Raw genomic sequence first — 19,743 nt, 5'->3', positions numbered from 1 at the left:
CCATAGGCCAACCATTGCAAACTACACCCTAGCACAGATGATGCAGACCAGGCCTGGGATGTCTATATCTTGAATCTCAAGCTATATGCCAAGTGTATATGTGAATTAGGTTATCCAACTAACAGTCCTTTTCCCAAGCCCTCTTATATTCTCATTCGTCCACAAGCAAATTACATAGTACTTGGCCAAGACTGAAGGCTTTAGGAAGTCAGGCCACCTATTTGTGGCCTTTGCTTAAAAAAGTGTAGCCTGTCTTTAAACAAACTGTGTCAAAGGGGATAATCCCCTTATCTTTTTTTAATTCCTGGAGGAGAAAATCAGATTGTATTTTACCAGAGCTTATGGCTACTACCTTCAGAGGTAAATTTTAAGAATTTAAGATATTTAATTAATTATTGATTGAGAAAACAACGAAAAATTAAGGTAAGAAATGAGAAATAAGGTCATTGTTATCAATACCTTTTGTATTTTCATTCAAGTCCTTTGCGTTATGTATGTGGATGTTCTGCCTTTAAATTTATACCTTCAATCAAAGAGGTAATTAAATGCCAGCCAATTACACAGCCTAATAAGTTTTGAAAGTTGTATAAAATAATGGAATTGTGAGGATACACTGATTCTGAAAAAGTCTCCTGGTAGGAGATGGAAGTGCTAAATCAGTGAAAATAAGTTTCTATGTTTCGTATTATTTTTTGTTTTTGTTCTGTTTTTAGCCTTTGGGCTTTTTGAAATAAATATATATACCTTTGTTTGACGACTTTGGGATTGTTTGGATATTTCCAGTCCTGGTATATGCTTAAAGACAGCCTTTATTGTACCGAAGCAGTGTCCTGTATTTGTGTGTAAATTTTAAGAATCTTTCCTAATGTGACAATGGCAGTAGTGACCCACACAGGCAACATAGTACTGCTAAGTTATCAACTTGTCATAACTGTAGATGTTTGAATATGGCCATTGTTGCAATCTAGAATCCTTCCCTACATCCCCATTTCTGCTAACACTTCTGGAAGGGGGTTCAAGGTAGATACCCATTCCTTGATTGTCACTGCTTTTTGAATACAGGTACCACATCCTTGTCTTCCCCTTTTGTCTCTTTATTGCTTAGCTGTGATGGAATTTGCAGGAGTCTTGCGCATTGGGGCTTTCACCTTTGTGCAAGGTCTGTGGGGACAACAGAAGTGAGAGTGATGTCAGCCCAGCTAAAGGAGCCATGTTCTGTGTTCTGAAAATGTGACCAGGAGTCAGATTTCACCCTGTGGTAAAGCTCCCAGATGTGATGATTTCAACAGTGACCATATATTAACATCACCTAATGGTGTTTGTGACTAATACATTACTATAGAGTGTATAACTAGATAGGTAGGAAGTTCAATGCCCAACATCTAAGAATTCTGTGTGTATGTTTGTGTGCAACTCTTGATGCTGTATCCACTTCGCCTGAGAAAATATATTTAGCCTCCCAGGCCAAGTAAAATGACAAGGCATTCTTTAGCTATGTTCGCAACCTCAAAGTCAGTGCACAGTTGTGTGTAGAGCTCATTATTAATGAAGCCATTCTAACTGGCTGACAAATTCATCTCCAACTTTACTCCTTTCTTCCTCCAACCTTCCTGCACCATCAAGTATAACTCTCCCTGCTGTCACTATGGAACAGGTCCTTATTACTCTCTTTAAAGCCAAGAACTCTGCATCGATGGGCCCAGACAGTATCCTAGGATGCCTTCTAAATAACATGAAACATGACCTGCAAGGCCTTCTGGAATTGCAATTTAACTGTAGCCTCCAAACAGGGTTTGTCTCTTACAAATGGAGTGCAGCAACAGTCATTCCTTTGCACAAAGGTGGGCCCTTTACAGACCCTAGAAACTACAGACCCATAAATCTCTCTTGTCTCATGTGCAAAGCCATGGAAGAAATTATAATGGAAATGATCAATAATGATATAAGAAACCTGCAGATTCTGGACCTAACCCAGTTTGGTTTTGTCAAGGGCAGGTCATGGTTACTCAGCTTGGTATACTACTTTGAGAAGGTCACCAAAGCAATGCATGAGGGCAGAATGGTTCACACTGCCTATTTTAACCTGGCCAAGGTATTTTACGCAATACCTCACTGAATGAATGCAAGGCGCAAGTAACATGTCCTTTGCAGACCCGCCTGAAGGCTGTATCCCTGTATTCAGTCTCCTACAGGCTTTTGAGGGGAGATTTATGCCTGGCATACAAGACATTATCAGACCCCACCCTGATGGACCTCCTTTATATCTGCAAAACAAACCGGACCAGAATTACCCTTTCTAAAGACTTAAACCTTTACTTGTGATATAAACAGGATCTGTTGTAGAGACAGGTATGTATCATAGAGACTATCCCTTATCTGGAAAAGGCTCCCCATCCATGTGAAGCAGGGTTCCTCCCTAACCCAATTCAAGTGCAACTTGGACTCCTGGATGGGGAGCAGAAAATTCGTCCCTGGTTTGGCAACTGTGTCTGTAATGGACACAGGCAGCCTGTAAATGGTTCACCTCCTAGGCCCGTGCTTGTAAATGTTTCATCTCCAATCCCCTGCTTACACTTATCTAGGGTACCAGAACTTCTCAGAGATTTGGGATGCATGACTAGGTTTTAAAAGGCCCTTGTGGTCATTACCCTAGTAAACACCTATGAACCTATACTCTACAATTATGCCAAGCTGATAACACAGCTGTATTGTGTCCTGTAAAATCTTTAAGATACAGTGTTAAATATGTTTTGGCAAATTAAAAATCTCTTACCAGTTTCTAATTTCTTTGCTTCAGTGTGAACAGTCATTGTTTTGTTGAGCAATTTTGTCTTATTCTTGAGTTTTTTTTTTTTTTTTTTTTTTTTTTAGATATGGAGGTCCTTTATTGGAAGCATGTAAAAGAGCGACTAGCTGCCCAGAGAAGGCTTCACAGAAGAACAGTAAGTGTAAACTTGTTTATATAAGGCCAGGTATAAGTGCATTAATTGTTATCAACTTTAATTGAGAGCATCTTTGGTTGGCTGTTGTGCCATTATAGAACCCATAGTATGGATATTAGGCATCTGTTGAATGGAACCCATCAGAAGGGATTGAGGCCACATTCTTAGTTTTTGAGATTGAAGGTAGCAGAAATAAACTACTGGATAACGTTATCTATTTTGGATGCCTTTTGTAAACATCAGGGCCTCAAAGCAGATGGAACTCTTCCAGACTAAGCATCACTTGCAGTCTAGTTCTTCTTTATGCTGTTAGTTTGGTCAGAAGAAAATGACCAGAAGCTACCTTTGAACAAAAATTTGTTGCGTGTTTGTTTGGGAGAGTTTTATTTTTTCACTTCATTTTCTTATACTGCCTGTTATTAGGAGGATGTTTCTCTGACTGATTTTCATTCAGGTGACAGTACTTTCTTCACCCTTCAGCCTAAACTCTCTCCCTTGTCTCACCTCTTCATTGTTCCACAAATGTGCCTGTGACCAAGCATTGTCATCTGCCACAAGACAGATTAAGTTTCAGGTTTCTGTTTTTTTAGGATTTCAGTAAAGCTACTACTCATAGGTGAGTGAAGGTGATTTAAGCCGCCTTGGCTTCCACTGCTCTTTACAACATTCCAGTTGAATGACAAAACCAGTCAGCCTTCAGTCTCCACTTTGTGTCCAGCTGTTAAAGTTTATAAGTCTTTCTCTTCTCATAAGATGAAGTCAAATAAAAGTTAGTAAAAAGAGTTTGTTCTCTTCCTCTGCCTTCTTTTACTATAGTGACTCCATCTAGTTCAGCTACTATTCCTGGATAGTCTTGTCCCAAATTAGTAGTCACTGAATCTTCCCTTTCCAGACGGTGTACAGTTAAGTACCCTCAGATTGTTGTTCCTTCTGCTTTACCAATTCTGTCGGCTCTTCAAGCCTAATCTCATCATGCCATGTATGAAATTTCTCATTCCCCAATTTAACTGTCTACTGAGTATACTAAGTTGACAGAAACTCTTCAATGATTGATGGCCCGATTTTAGAGTCTTGTCCCGTCTGATTCAGTGTGTCAAGGTAGCAAAATTTTCAACTAAGAACCACCTTTTTTCTAGCTCTCATCACCTTTTCTGGTAACTGTTATACTGGATGCAACAGTGTTCCTTCCATCATCTGTACCCCCAATGTCAGTACTTCTAATGCCGTATTACTTTGGTTCTGGCTATGACACAGCACATTTGTGCTATCTGTTATTAGAGGCCTTGTTTCCTGCTCTCCAACACTTTGGTTTGGTGGTGTTGTTTCTGGCAGCTGGTCCCTGGGCCCTGGTATAATCTTTCCCTGATGTTAGTAGTTCCTGTCCCTTTTCTTCCACTGACTCCAGCTGTAATAGACTCACTTTTGGATTGCCTGTCATTGTGCCACTCACCCTATTAGGGACCATTCTAAGTTGCCTTCCCTTCTTTTGGCAGCTTCCTCAACTCACGTTTTTACTGGGTTCTCCATTCCTTTTTTGGTTAGGAAGGACCCTTGAGTCCTCTGACAGTGAACCATAAGAAAAAGGACAAGAAGACTAAGGCCAAACCGAAGAACACCAGTCCTCCCTTAGATCATCCCTCTCAGGACCTTGGTAAAGGTAATGAGGAAACTTTCCCCTTTGTCCTTCTGATGCTTTAAACTTTTGAGTATTTAAGGACTGGGTTATATTAAGTAAAGGAAATCTAAGTTTGTGAAGTAGACTGATTTTGCAGCTGTCAATTTTTAAATTCTTTAAACTTGCTCTCTTCCTTCGTTAATATCAAATATTGCAGTAAGGCATGCAGGAATAGTCTTGGAACTGGAAGTCAAAATGCTAATGTGAATGCAAAGACTAAATAATGTTTGAACGATTGGTAGAATTGATTGCATTACACGTTGTTTTTTATGGGCAAACAAATCAACAGCAAGCACTATTTTCAAATGCATTTCTGGAGTGTTGCTTAAAATATAAACTGTTGCATCTTGCTATTCTGAAATTTTATTTCTGAGAAGAACATGTTTTGTGGATCCAATGAACCCATTGGAAAGTGTTCATAATTTTGAAGCTTCAGCAAATGTAACTGATGGGAATCAGTGAAGAAATTGCATTTGTTTATGTTGAAGATGGATAGTGATAATAGCCACCGATTATGGAGAATTCCCCAGTACGTTTTTACTTTTTCTTGTGGAACTGATGGTTTAAGACAACTAAACCAGTAAACGTCTTCTTCTTTTGGCTATTCCCATTAGGGGGTCACTACAGGGGATTATCTGTTTCCATTTCTTCCTGTCCTGTGCATCTTGCTGTGTTACACCAGCCACCTGCGTGCCCCCTCTCACCACATCCATAAACCTTATCTTAGGCCTTCCTCTTTTCCGGCAGCTCCATCCTTAGCATTCTTCTCCCAATATACCCAGCATCCCTTCTCAGCACATGTCCAAACCAGCGCAATCTCGTCTGCCTGGCTTTATCTCCAAACCATCCAACCTGAGCTGACACTTTGATATACTGATTTCTAATCCTGTCCATCCTGTCCACCTAGTGCAAATCTTAACATCTTTAACTCTGCCACCTCCATCTCTAACTCCTGTCTTTTTGTCAACACCACCATCTCCAACCCATGTAACATAGTTGGTCTCACTACCCTCTTGTAGACCTTCCTTTCACTCTTATTGGTACCCGTCACAAATCACTCCTAGCCTATAGACTCAAAGGCTTTTACATTATCATGAATATTATAGCTGCAGTGTTTGCTTATATTTTATTGATTCTCTAGTGTTTTTCTTCTCTTCTAGATTTGATAGAGTTTTATGTATGATTTTCATGTAGTACTGGGTCAAGCATTATTTCTGAAGGTGAGTATTAACTATTTTTTTATCTCATAATGAAAGCTGCTAAAACCTCGCTGAACTTTTTTGACTGTGTAGTTAGAAGTGTGCCTTTAATCAGGAAAGGTCCTTTTAGTGCTTTCCTGATTATTGGCATTTTGGACATTTTTGGTCACTCTGTCAGTGTAGACTCATCTCTTGAGATGTGAGGTCTTAATATGTGATTAGGAAGTGCTTATCTTTTTTAAATTTGTGGATAAGATGTTGATTTTTATTCCCCCATCCCATTCCTCAAGGAGTTGCTAAGACGCATGTCTTATAAATGTGGCACCAGAGAAAGAAATTATTTGACCTGATGTATTTTCAGTCCATTCCTCTACATAAGGGTTTTGGATCCCTACTCAGATATTTAAAAGCTTTGGAACTGATGCTCAGGCTCCTCCCTCTACTAATAATCCTCGTGCAGAGAAAAAGCAACCTCAGATTTCATGTGCTGATAGATTCCAAGGTGCTCTAATGATCAAAGTCTCTTTTTTTTGGCAGACAAGAGTTTTTTTTTATCAACCTTTTCAAAAACTTTTGGCTGCACTTTCAGAGATGTAGCTTTTTTGTTTTGAAACCCCTTTTTTTGATTGTAAAAAAATCCTTCTGTAGTTAAATAACTTGCTTCTTATACTATTTCTTTCTTTCTTATATATACATAACTGGTTTACTATGGTAAAGTTGAAGTGGATTCAGTGGAATCCACTTTAGACGAAGTCCAGAGGCCGAACGGCGACAATGTCAAACCAATCGTTGTCGAAGTACAAATCTCACCTCTGTCTCGACCCATGTTAAAGCCCATTTCGAGGTCGAAGTCGAGATGCATTTCGACAATATCGGAATTCAACATTGTCACTTTTGTGGACGTGGGTCAATGATCCTATTATTCGACCAAGTCCCCTTTGACTTTACCGTAGTAAACCTACATACCTATATATAGATTTTATTTTACTTGAGAGACAGGTGTAGTAGTTTTCAACTTAGCAATTAGGTCATTACTGTTTGTGGTTATTACTTGTTTTTGTTTGACATGTTTGAAAAACCCTTAGGGTTTAAAAAGTGTGTGTTGTGCACAAATAAATTGCCTAACCAATGCACATGGTAAGTGAATTTACTGTCTCCCCCCACCCCTGCACCTGAACGTGGCTTACTGCGTTTGTGAGGCTTTTGGCCAGAGGGCAGTAGTCGAGAGACCTAACAAGTGATAATGAAAGGTCTCGTCCAGTCTTCCCCTGGAATGAAGATCCATTCATCACTGGAGAAGATAAGTGTTTCGTCATCTTCCTCTGCCTCTCTTCCTCAAACTCTAAGGATAGCTCCTGACCTCCAGGGAAAGAAAAATCTAAATCTACATGAAAACTATTACTGTATCAAACCACTTGTTCGGCTCTGACACCAAAAATGGCTAAATCTTGGGATCCTAATGTCATATGCTTCATGACTCCTCCTCTATTCACTCTGCAGCCTGTGTCCCTGAGGCTTAGATCACCTGTTTTACAAAAAAACATTCCTACTCATCCAGACCTCCTTCATCAGCTTCATCACTAAGGTCAGTTAGAACATCCAGAATTCTCACCAAAGAGGATGTGGAGCGAATGATGAAGCGTTTCCTATGGACCCAGATCCAGTTGGTGATATTACCAGCTTCTGCCACTGCTAGACTCGATAGAGAATCTTTTCCCCTTTACCAGGTTATATAAATTCTTCTCTAATTTGACCCCTTGGATTAGAGACCCTGGATCCAACCTTTGCCCAGGATAGATCTGCGTTGGAGAAAGACTTCATGTTTCCTCGATTCCAGTCAGTTCTCTGTCGAGGTCTGCCCTGATTTCGTCTGATTCCTGGAGCCATAACGTTGGTATTGACTCTGATAAGTTGGGATCAGATCTGAGATCCTCGGATCCCTTACTTTCTTTGAGGGCTTCGGAGCTTGACAATTCAGCTCCAGTGACTCCCTCTGAAAAATGGCATACAGGGTTGAGCTTCCTCTTAGAGCTTCAGATTTGAAGGATAAACTTCCTGCAGCCATTCAGTGTTCCGGCATTCAAGACAGTACTCTCTCAAATGAAGGATAGCTCTTCTATTTCTCATTCGGATCCAGCCCTCCCCATAGGATCTCCCAGGATATGCTGCCTGCTCTTCTTGTCCCATCAGGGCAGCCTGTTCTCAAGTTCCTTGACCCGATTCTTCCTCGTGAGACATTATATTTTTCTGAGTCATCTCCTAAGCAGCCAACAGAAGAGGTTCCCAGGAAGCACCAGTGTAAAAAGAGACACTTAGATTCCACTGAGAACACCCCAGCTGCAGATACGGATTTTGATAAGGGAGAAGGTTCACCCAGATCCCCACCCCCCTTTGAAGACTCCTGATTCGAGGAGATCTTGAATTTCAACAAAAGGGGTTTAGTGTTTCCAAGCACCTTCTTCTGAGAAATTGGTTTTCCTTAAGGCTTTTGGCTCTGGCCTATCCTACTTCTAGGGTAGTACCCCCTACAGATGAGATAGTGGACCTCATCTCATCCTGTATTTGGAAGGAACCTGCCACACTTCAGAACCCAGCCCTAAGAAGCCAGATGCATTTTTAGTGACTCTGAAAGCCCGTATATCCTGGAGCAAAACCTGGTAGTAGATTCCATGGTAGTGGCGGCAGCCACAAAGAAGGAACTTACGCTGAATAGAGAATATTATCCTCTGGACAGATTTGAGAAGCAAGTTTATGCCCCTTCTACTTTTTTGAGACCACTTAACTACCTGGCACATTTCACCCATTTCCAAAGGGATTTGGTCAAAGAGATCTCCACTTCTCTTCCAGGATTCTTACAGTGGATTGGAAAAAGACTCTTGGTTTTCAGATCGCTACCATACTGTCCCTAAGATATCCATGTGCCTTATATTTAATTCCAAGGAAGGGGTGTCTAAAGCAGCTGGCACAGATATTTCTTTATCACAAGACATGCCAGGATGTGGCTTTGTGATTATGCTGAGCACTTCAAGACGTCCTTTCTTTAGTGCCCCAAATGACAGATCAACCTTATTTGGTCTAAAAGTTACCGACCATTTCTAGAAGTGAACAGGATGGAAAATCCCCATCTGCCATGGGGATCAAATTCTTAACCCCCTAGAGGACCTTCACTAGAATTCACAAGGGGGGGGGGGGTAATGTGATTCTCAAAATTTCAGGGGTTTTCAACTGACACTTCTGGAGAACAAGCTGCCAGTGAAAGAGGGGGAACTCTAACAAAGGATATCGCCCAAGAGCCAGAGGTGGTCCTTAGAATCAGGGCTTCAGGGGTACATTCTGTGAGAAGCCCTTTCAGCACTCCTTAAAAGTTGCCTGATTGTCCTACTCTGGAGGTAGTCAGGATTTGCTTTTCTGTTCATCCTATGGCCTGGAAGAGCCATCACTGAAGACAAATGGGTGCAGAGAATAATTAGCAGATGCTACTTCCTTCCCTTTCACTGTTCTGCCCCACCTCAGAAGAGAATTCCTTGATGTTCCACCCCCACAAAGTAAACTTTTAGCTTCAGAAATAGAGAATGAACCTTCTTCGAAATCAAATCATCCTAGACATCCCACCAGACTACAGAGGATCCTAATTTTACTCAAGGTTCTATTTTGTGCCAAAGGATACCAGAGAACTAAGACCAGTTTTGGAGATAAGTCGGTTCATAGGAGGTTACTAGGCTAACGGCCTTAGAGCCCTTACAAGCCTAGCCATATTTATCCCGAGTTGCCCCAGTTGTCAGTGGTTAGATGAGTGACGTTTGCAGAGGTCAGAATATATGGTAGTTAATACCAACTTCTTCTGTCCAGGAGGGATATAGGTGCCACACCAGGAGTGAGTTTGCAGTCACCAATTCATTAATCTAGGTTATGTTTGATGAGTGTTAGGGAGGGGCTCTGTTTCATGTCAATTGAAAGCTTGTTTCAGGAAAATGGCAGTTTCTGGGAGCTGTATCTCTCTCTCTCTCTCCAGCATGATTTTCATGTCCAAGGCTATGTTAAGATACCTGGAGTGAGTGGCCCTCCTGCAGTTTGATGTAGGAATGTCAGGGCTAGGTCAGAGACTGCCTTGTAAGCCAGGCACAGGTAACTTCTTAGCAACCTGTACGAGATGGAATACAGTGATGGGGCTTTTAGTCTTTCTGCTTAAGACTTTTGTGTACCCTGTAATTTTGTGGTGAAAAACCTCTGTTGTCTGTCCAGTTGTTGCAGGTCTCTGGTGAGGTACATGCAAAAGAGCATTATGCTCAATTTTTTCATCTGATGAGGGCTGAGTATAATAGAATTATAACATCCTTAGCTCTAGATGCGATGTCTTTACTTTTAAGATGTGCCACGTAGAATGATTTCCTTTCTCCTCTGGATACATGGTAGTCAAAGTTCAGATTGCTATCAACTTGAGTACCCTGATCATATACCACTGGGTCTACCCTTAGGGATGCTGTCTATAATGTAATTAGCAGGGATGTCAGCTTTCCCAAAGGGATTAGTAATGCTTTTTGCATTTAGCTTTAATCTGTGGCTTTGGCATCAATGATTTGTCAGTGTTAACCCTGTCTGCAGTATGTTAATGTTGGGGGACTCGAGTGCTCCCAGTTTGCAATTGTCAGCAAGCTTGATCAGCCACAGGCTATCCAAGTTTGCCTGGACTTCTGAGAAGTAAATTCAAAATAGTAAGGGGCCCGGTACAGAACCCTGTGGTATGCCACTGGTGACTGGTCTATTGCTAGAGGTGAAGTCACCCACTTTGACAGTATGTGTCCTGTCAGTGAGCCAGTTGGCTACCCATCTGGTAATGTAGGGGTTAATTTCCTACTGGAAGAGTTTCTTTATAATACCTGAATAGGGAATTGTGTCAAATGCCTTGGCTAAGTCAAGATAGGTGGTACGGACAGTCTTGCTCTTATAGAGGGCCTTGGTGACTTTCTCAAAGAAGTCAAACATGTTTAACCGGCATGATCTACCTTTAACAAATGCGAACTGTTTTGGGTCCAGAGTTTGGGGGTATTACCCATGTCCTTGTTAATAAGGTCCATAATGATTCCTTCTATGACCTTGCTGATGAGGCTAGTGAAGCTTATGGGTCTATAAATCCAAGGGACGGTTTATGGTCCCCCTTTGTGCAGAGGGATTACTGTTGCTGTCCACCTTTCTGCCGGAATATAGCCAGATCACAGGCTGTGGTTAAACAAGGATACAAGTGGGACTGCTGACTCATGTATTAAGTTGTTTAAAAGGCAACTTGGGATGTTGTCTGGTCCCATTGATGCCATGTTTCTGTCCTTGGAGAACGCCGAGATGACCTGCTGTCTTGAGATATTAGGCTGAGGAATGGTGGCAGGTATACTTTGGGGGGTGACTGTAGAGAACAGGGGGGTGAAGTTTGCTCCAAATCTGTCCGCTAGCACGTTTGCTATTACCTTTGGTTGAATATGGGTGGTGCCATCCACAACCAGTTCAGCATATAGTGGGTATTCACTTTCAGATTTTGGACATAGTTAAGGATAATTACAAGGCATTCTTTAACTAGGGGAGTCTATTTTTGCTTTGAAATCAGCTCAAAATCTCTAATGTGTTTGTCTAAGCTAGAGAGGGTTTCTTCCTTTGCTGAGCTAGTTCCCTCTTGTTCTTTGACAGTAGTTTCTTTCAGTTTACTGCCAAAATGAAGAATGACACTTCTTCGTTTGTTTAATATGTCCTAAAGTGACATTGGAAATGGAACTTGTTTTGATACACAACATCAAATGTCAGTTGTCCGACGTCCGTATTTGGCGTTATTCAAAATAGCTGCAGGTGCCTTCAGACCACCAGGCTATTCTACTTGCTGTTACTTTCACGTCAACAGCACAAGTTGTTTACTGTGCTCCCCTCACACCCCCTGCAAATTAAATATACCAATTCTGAGATCGCACTACAGTGAGGAAAAGAGTAAATTCCCTGATCCTCTCTGTACCGCGATCTCCATTCACATTGCCAAACTCATAATAACGAATTACACTGTATATTCTTTATTATGAGTTCAGACTGTTGCAGTTCGGGATTGTGAACTTTTGAAAGTGTACTTTCCTTGAACTGACATTTGATCAACTGCATTTCCAGCTTTTGATCATATACTGCTTCTTTCCCTTTTTGTTTAGCCTGTTTATACCATAGGGTGGCTTGTTTTTTTCGACAGGACCTGGTTTTTGGCTGGTCAGGTACAGCCAATTCTATACAACTGCTTAAGTGGTTATACAGGGCATTGGTGTACACCTCTGCATATGAGTCCATGTTATCTGCATTCAAAGGGGCTTTGAAACTTTTTATAAAATCACTTAGTGAGGTAATTTGTCTTTGAAAAATTCTTAAGCATTTTCGAACTTGATGGATTATCTGGTCTTATAATAACATTGAACAAGACTGATTTATGGTCCAATTTTAGCATGAAGACATCACACGGGGGGGGGGTACAGTGCTGTGTCATGTTAGTGAGTACTATGTCCAGGACATTTTGAGTCTCTTCTGGGTGTGCTGACTAGATGTTCCAGAGCATTTGCATTGACAAAATCCAAGAACCTCTGAGTCAGCGTGTTTGTGGTCATGTATGTTTCCCAGTCGATGGTAGGATAATAAAAATCACCCATGAGTAAGGTGTTGGGCTGTATGTTAAGTGACTCCAGTAAGTCCAGGTATGCAGTATGCTTTTCCTGTTTCATGGTGGGGGCCTATAGCTAGCTATGATGTGGTAATAGGGGGCTTTGCCTATAGGTAATTTGACATGAAGTAGCTGGAGAGGGTCGTACTATATGACTAGTCTTGAGGTGTACTTATCTTTAATGAAGCTGGATACACTTTCTCCTCTGGTTCTTTCACGCTCAGTTTGTGTTCTGAACATATGGAAGACATTGTATCCTGCACGGTCAGGACGCTTTCCGCTCCTTTGAACCATGTCTTTGTGACTGGACAGACATCATCTTCCAGGGAGTGCAGTTTCTTGTTTAGACTCCTGACATTAAGCAGCAGTACACTGAGTTTATCTAGAGAAGATTTTGTTATGTTGGGAGGTTGGTTATTTTGACACTGCTTAAAAAAGGCACAATAGGGGATGGTTAATGCCTTTGCCAGTATCTGAAAGCCTAGAGGAGACATGTGAAGACCATCTCTGGCAAAGCAACGTTGCTTGTTGACCATGTCTTCCCAGGCTAACCGATATTGGATCCCCGTGGACTAACACTAGAAGCTAACCCAATTGTTAATCATTTTTTTTATTTGTATTGTGGCATCATCCTTGGAGAAGGTAGAATGCTCCTTAAGGCTAGGCTTATACCTGCCTGTGACATACAGTCTGAGACCTTAGTCATGTCTCTTGATGTAGTCCATTGAGGTATGTCTCAAGTCATTCACCCCCACATGGACTATGACAGAGTCATACTGGTACTTGTGGTTGAGTGACTTGAGAGATCTTGGCACCTGACAGGCAGCTAACCGTAACCCACTCCTTATCCATCTTGGTAAAGGGAACATCCATGTGTCTTAAAAATGGAGTCACCTATGACCAATACATTAGGTTCTGTGGTGTTACGTCTTATGAGCTTATTTGTTGAGACACTGTTGTTTGTTGTGTTGTAGTTGTTTCTTGTATTGCTATGTGTGTAAATGGTTTCTGTTTGGGAGGCTTCTGATCTTTTGGCAGGTTACTAGTGAGTACCTACTCATATGTGGATTTGTGTTGTGTCCTTGTTTACTGTCAGAAGTGTGTGTGTGCTGACAACCTGTTTGGCATTTGCTTTGTTCTTATGTGAGAGTCTTGCCTCCAGTTTCATAGTGTAACATCTCTGACATAAAGTATTTGTTTATTTCAGGAGTAAGTGTTTGTCAGTATACATGAGACAGTTGCTACATTGCCTCAGGATGTCCATGTCTTTCAGGCTGGCCAGAGAGGTGATAGAAACTGCCTGTCCATGATAACAAGCTCGTACTGCATGTTTTATTAGGGAAGGGAATGGGTTGATTTGACAGGACCGTGCTGGTAGTGTCGAGACTATAAAAGGAACCTTGTACATCTGATGTTATTAATCTTCGTTCATTCCTTACTGATGGATTATCGGTTCCGTCCTCGGAACCGAGCCAGCCAATATCAAGCTCATGTCAGCCAAAAACTCTTGATCCAAGGTCCTACCCAGAATGCTCTGCTCCCTGTTACCTCAGATCTCGTTTGCCGCATTGCTGTACAACCGTGTCAAGCCACTCTCTCAGCTAAGTGTCTAATATTTCAAAAGTTTTATCCATTGTTCTTACTTTAAATATTTTCATATAGTTTCTACTAATATTTTCCTACCCTATTGTATACTTTAGACTCTCTCCCTTTAGTCTCTCCCTTTATTACCTTTTTTCTTACCTTTGAGGTAACTCTTCTTTACCATCATTGGTAATCCTTCCTTTTCTCTTCTTATCCATTTGGGTAGCCTTTCCTCCTCCTTTTGGTACTGATTTTCTTTGTGATTTACTGTTGCAGTCATCACATTTGGGTTATCTGCTTGCAGTAGCCCTCAGTTGGCCTGATTATCAAAGTCTGGTTCCTGCATCGGTTGCTGTCTCATCTTCCATGACGTCAGGTAGTCAGTGGTATAAAGCATGCAGCCGACACCATCACATCAGTCTTTCTTGCCGTGCGGTGCCCGAAGCAGAAGCAGTTCGCAAGAGCCGGTCGGCCGACTCATTTTCGAGTTTCAGATCCGAAGTCTTCAACTAAGCTAAGTACCCCATTGGGGATCTTTTTTCATGCTCTAAAACGATGCCAGTAAAAGTTAACAATTGTATTTCTTGCGAAAAGCAAATACCTCGTAAAGATTTTCATTCGTACTGCATTCCTTGCTTAGGCCCAGACCACGACGTACCTCGCTGTCGGTTTTGTGCCTTATTCAAACCTCGTACTATTCGTCGTCTGTTCATTTACGCATCTAAATATTTTTGTACTTGGTTCAATTATCCAGAAATGGCTTCGGTAAGCCACCTGACTACCGACACTCTGAAAAAACGCAAAGATAAAGACAAAGACAGACCACATAGGTCCAAAGCTGCCGACGACACTTCTCTTAAGCTAGTCGCCAGTTCGCCACTACTCAGTGAGGTGCTTTCGCAGCCCCTGATACCCGCTACTTCAGATTCGCAGGCCTCTACTGAGACCCATTCGGAGTCCTGTATGTCGCGAGATGCTTCTTTGACTGCAGAACCTGCGGATCTCTCTACCTTGGATGTGTCTGGAGCCGCTGTGCAGGCACCGGCTTCTGAGGGTGTATTCAGGCCTACTGACTTGCATATTAAACCGATGCCATCTTCTTCTTCAAGGCCTAAAACTCGATCCATGCCTAGAATACCGACGCCCAGAGTGCATAGTCAGGCTTTTATGCCTAAAAAACAAATAAGAATGGCTGAAGACCTTATTACTCTAATCAGGGGAAGCCACCCTTCCCCCTCTAAGAGACCTAGGACTGATTTTTCTTCTGATTCTTCTTATCAGGATTCTGAAATTTCTGTTTTCTCTGATGACCAGGATTTGCCCTTATCTACCTATGAGGATTCTGATGCAGAGGACTCCATTCCCTCTGCTTCCCCTCCAGAGGATTTCTCTTTTGGTGAAATCTTGCATACTGTTAGGGAACATTTTCGCTGGGAAAGCCAGGATTACTCTGACTCCAAAAAGAGGCTTAGGGAATTCTTACTCCTGCCTCAACACAGGCCTTTGGCTATCCCTCCTGTACTGGACATTGTAGATGATGCCTTCTTGGAATCTAGCCTGGCCCCTGACTCCTTACCTCCTGCTCCGAAAAAAACTGATGTGTATTACGGGGTACCTGACCCTCACAAGTTCCTCTTTAAAAATCCTACTGCGGATCCTGAGACCATTTTACAGGGACCCAAGGGCATTAAGGCTACTACTGCCAAAAATCCTACCCCCCCGCTGATGGAGATTCCAGGGTGCTGGATAGATGGGGTAAGAAGGTATACACTTCTGCAACCTTGGCCATTAGGGCCTTAAACTGCCAGTTTCATATGTTAAAGTATCAGCAGCATATTACTGGATTGCTTAAACAGAAATTGATGTTGATTCCTGACTGTGCTGAAAATAAAGATTTACAGGATTTAACGCATTCTGCGAACAAGTTGGAAAACATACTTTGCAATGTGGTTTTGATTCACTAGTGGCATCTCGCAGGGCTGAGAAGGCATGCTTGGCTTAAGGAGCAATCTTTGCCAGATCATGTTAAAGCTAAATTGCTGGATGCTCCCTTAAACCAAGACCACCTATTTGGCAACAAAGCAGAAGAAGTACTTAAAAAGATCTATGCAAACTGTTAACGATTTCCTGCAAGTACAGCCTCACAGATTTAGTAGGCATTGGCCCTTTCCTGCCTCTTCCAGACCTTCTCAGTCCAAACCCAGAACCAGCAGAACACCCAGGCTTCAGTCCCAGGGTACTCACAGGCCTAAGCAGTGGGGGGCTCCCACTTCCAAAGCAGGGAGTGGTAAGACTCCACCCTATGGTAAACTGTCTCAATGACTTAACTTTAAAGATTCCAAGCCCTGCTCAACTGACTGTTCCTTTAGGGGGAAAGATTGCCCTTCATGCAAAAAAATTGGGAACTCGTTGCCCAGGACATATGGGTTTTAAATATAGTTTCCCAAGGAGACAGATTCCACTTCCCCTCCTTACCAACCCCAAGTGGTTGGCCAGACCTACCCCCAAATCAGTGGCAGAGGCTCAAAAGCAAGTTATCTCTCTTTTAAGCATCAGGGCTATTCAGCCTGTCCCAGAAGAAGAAGAATGGGGGCAAGGTTTCTACTCAAGACTTTTCCTGGTACCCAGAAAAGACAACTACTGGCGTCCCATCCTGGACCTGTATATCCTAAACACATTTTTGGTAATCCCAAAATTCAAGATGCTAGCTCTTCTTCAGCTGCTTCCCATGCTAGGCAAAGATGCCTGGTTGGCAACACTGGATTTAAAGGAAGCCTACCTGCACAACCCAATAAGGGAATCTTGCAGAAGATACCTACGCTTCAGAGCAGACTACATGCACTATCAGTTATCTGCACTGCCCTTTGGCTTACCTACTGCGCCCAGGGTATTCACAAAGTGCCTAGCTCTAGTCATTGCTTTTTACAGGCAAAGAAATATTCAAATATACCCATACCTGGATGATTGTCTAATTCAGGCAGAAAGCCAGGACATACTATTAAATCATCTGGCATTTGTAAAGAAATTGCTGACGTCTCTGGGGTACAACATAAACGAAAATAAGTCACATCCTGTACCCTGCCAACAAATTGTATTCCTGGGAGCAAGCTTGAGTACAACTTCCCAGATGGCCTACCTCACGCCAGAGAAACAAGTTAATTTGACAGTCTGCTTCAAACTACTGGCCAAAAAGACCCAGCTATTTTGCAAGGAAAATACTGCAAGCCCTGGGGTTCTTGGCCTCTTTCATTCTACTAATTCCATACGCAAGACTGCATATGAGGAAACTACAATGGTATCTAAAAAGCCTATGGTGTCAACATTCTCAGGATCTAGAATCAATGATTCCTATCACACCTTGTCTACAGATAGTTACTTTGGTGGGCAGAGGCCTGCCATCAAAACAAGGGACTGCCATTCACTCTACCCCCTGCCACCCAAACCCTAACAACAGACTCATCAGGCTATGCATGGGGGGCTCACTTGGCAGGGCAGTGCATTCAGAGCAAATGGAACCCAAATCAAATGCACCTGCATATCAATCAAAAAGAAATGTTAGCTGTACAGAATGCTCTGACAGCCTTCAAGGACCACATTCTTCCAGGACAATTATTGGTGAAGACGGACAACACCACTGTTATGTGGTACATAAACAAGCAGGGGGAACCCACTCATACCCTCTCTGCAGATTAGCCATGGCTCTGTGGAACACACTGTGGAACACAGCCTTGAGCTACCAAGTGCACCTACAGGCTCAATTCCTGCCAGGACAGCTAATTACACTGGCAGATGACCTAAGCAGAAATCTCATGGACCCACACAAGTGAAAACTGGAACCAAAGATATTCGACATGTTGAGAAACAAATGGGGAAGCCCAGAGATAGACCTGTTTGCCTCCCCCCAGAACTACCAATAGGACAAATTCTGCACAAGGACTCCCCACAAACAAGCTTGGAAAGTGGATGCCCTGTCCTTCACCTGGAAAAAACTATCAGTTTATGCCTTTCCCCCTCTGCCTCTCCTCTCCAAGGTACTACTAAAGATCAAACAGTACAAACCAAGGACAATACTGATTGCACCAGACTGGCCACGCCAACAATGGTACCCCCTCTTGCGCAGTGTGTCGCTGCTGGCACCATGGCACCTGCCTCAGACCCCTGCCCTGCTGTCCCAGCAGGAGGGCCAGATTCTGCACCTACAGCTTCAAACCCTGAACCTGGCAGCCTGCCTAATTACCTGATCTCTCCGTTACCATTCCTCAGTAAGCAAGTGATGGATGTCATTCTGGAGGCAAGGCGGCCTAGTACTAGAAAATTCTTATGCTGAAAAATGGAAAAGATTCTGTTCCTGGAGCCAGATTCAGAGGATGGGCACAGCAGCGCCCAATTTACCCCATATTCTTCAATACTTAACTGAGATGCTTCACAAGGGCCTTTCCTTTTCCTCCATCAAAATTCATGCCTCAGCCATTTCAGCTCATTACAATACAGAACCACCCCTCTTCTCTCATTTACTGCTGAAGCAATTCCTCAGAGGGGCCAAAAACTTAAGACCACCCAGGAGAGCCCCTACTCCAGCCTGGGACCTTAATATTTTATTGGAAAAGCTCACTCTACCTCCCTTTGAGCCAGCTGCAAATGCGGAGTTGAAATTCCTTTCTTGGAAAACAACCTTCCTTCTAGCCATCACTTCAGCAAGAAGGGTGTCTGAATTACAGGCCCTTATGGCAGTGGAGCCTTTCATCATCTTTCATGCTGACAGGGTGTCCCTCAGGACCATTCCCTCCTTCATGCCCAAGGTGGTATCCAGTGTGGCCCTTAATCAGTCCATTCATTTGCCAACCTTCTTTTCTAATCCCCAGAACAAAGGGGAACGAATACTGTACTCCTTGGGCTTCCACAGACAGCTTAGATTTTACTTAGACAGGACTAAGACTCTCAGGAAATCTGAACAGCTGCTGGTTGCATTTGCTGCAGGGGCAGAGGGGAAGGCCATTTCAAAGCAAACCATTTCTAAGTGGATAGGCCTTTGCATTCAGTTCTGCTATAAGCACCATGGAAAACCTACCCCGCAGGGGATAAGACCACATTCAACCAGGGCTGCATCTACCTCTACAGCCTTTCTCAGAGGTGTCCCTACCAGGGACATCCTAGAAGCTGCTACCTGGAGTTCTGTACATCTTCACCAAGCATTACCACATGCCATTTTTTTCTAAATCCAGAGCTGGCTTTGCCACTGCAGTTTTGCAGGCCCTTATAGCTGGTCCTAATGCTATCTAATTACCTCCTCCCATCCTTAGCTTTGGGAATCTACCCAAATGTGATGACTGCAACAGTGAAACACAAAGAACATAGTACAGTTGTGTACACTTACCATAAATGTAGATGTTCAAATGTATTCACTGTTGCAGTCCTGGTTACCCTCCCTCCAGTTCCCTGACTTCTATTGACTATACCTCTATTCTTGTTTACTATGCTTAAAGCTTTTTGGTGTATTTGCTTTTGTTGGAGGTGTAACCTTGTATATAATTGCTTCCCATTATGGGGGCACCTGACATCTGGGGCAAGAAAAACTGATGTAATGGCATTGGCTGCATGCTTTATACCCCTGGCTACCTGACGTCATGGAAGATGAGACCGCAACCGACGCTGGACCCAAGACTTTGATAA

General features: G+C 42.7%; 1 protein-coding gene across 2 annotated transcripts in view; it reads left to right on the top strand.

The window, feature by feature from the left end:
- The window catches only part of NCAPH2 (non-SMC condensin II complex subunit H2), a 1,876,179-nt gene that overhangs the window by 1,162,987 nt on the left and 693,449 nt on the right, over positions 1-19,743 (top strand). For both annotated transcript variants that reach the window (XM_044088651.1, XM_044088650.1), the window contains exon 14: positions 2,872-2,942. In XM_044088651.1, coding sequence (XP_043944586.1) covers positions 2,872-2,942 — 71 coding nt within the window. The remainder of the gene's footprint in view (positions 1-2,871; positions 2,943-19,743) is intronic.

Source organism: Protopterus annectens, chromosome 11.part0, assembly GCF_019279795.1.
Source record: "Protopterus annectens isolate FY-2018-M chromosome 11.part0, PAN1.0, whole genome shotgun sequence".
Lineage (NCBI taxonomy): Eukaryota > Metazoa > Chordata > Ceratodontiformes > Protopteridae > Protopterus > Protopterus annectens.
This window is presented reverse-complemented; position numbering and strand designations above follow the sequence as displayed.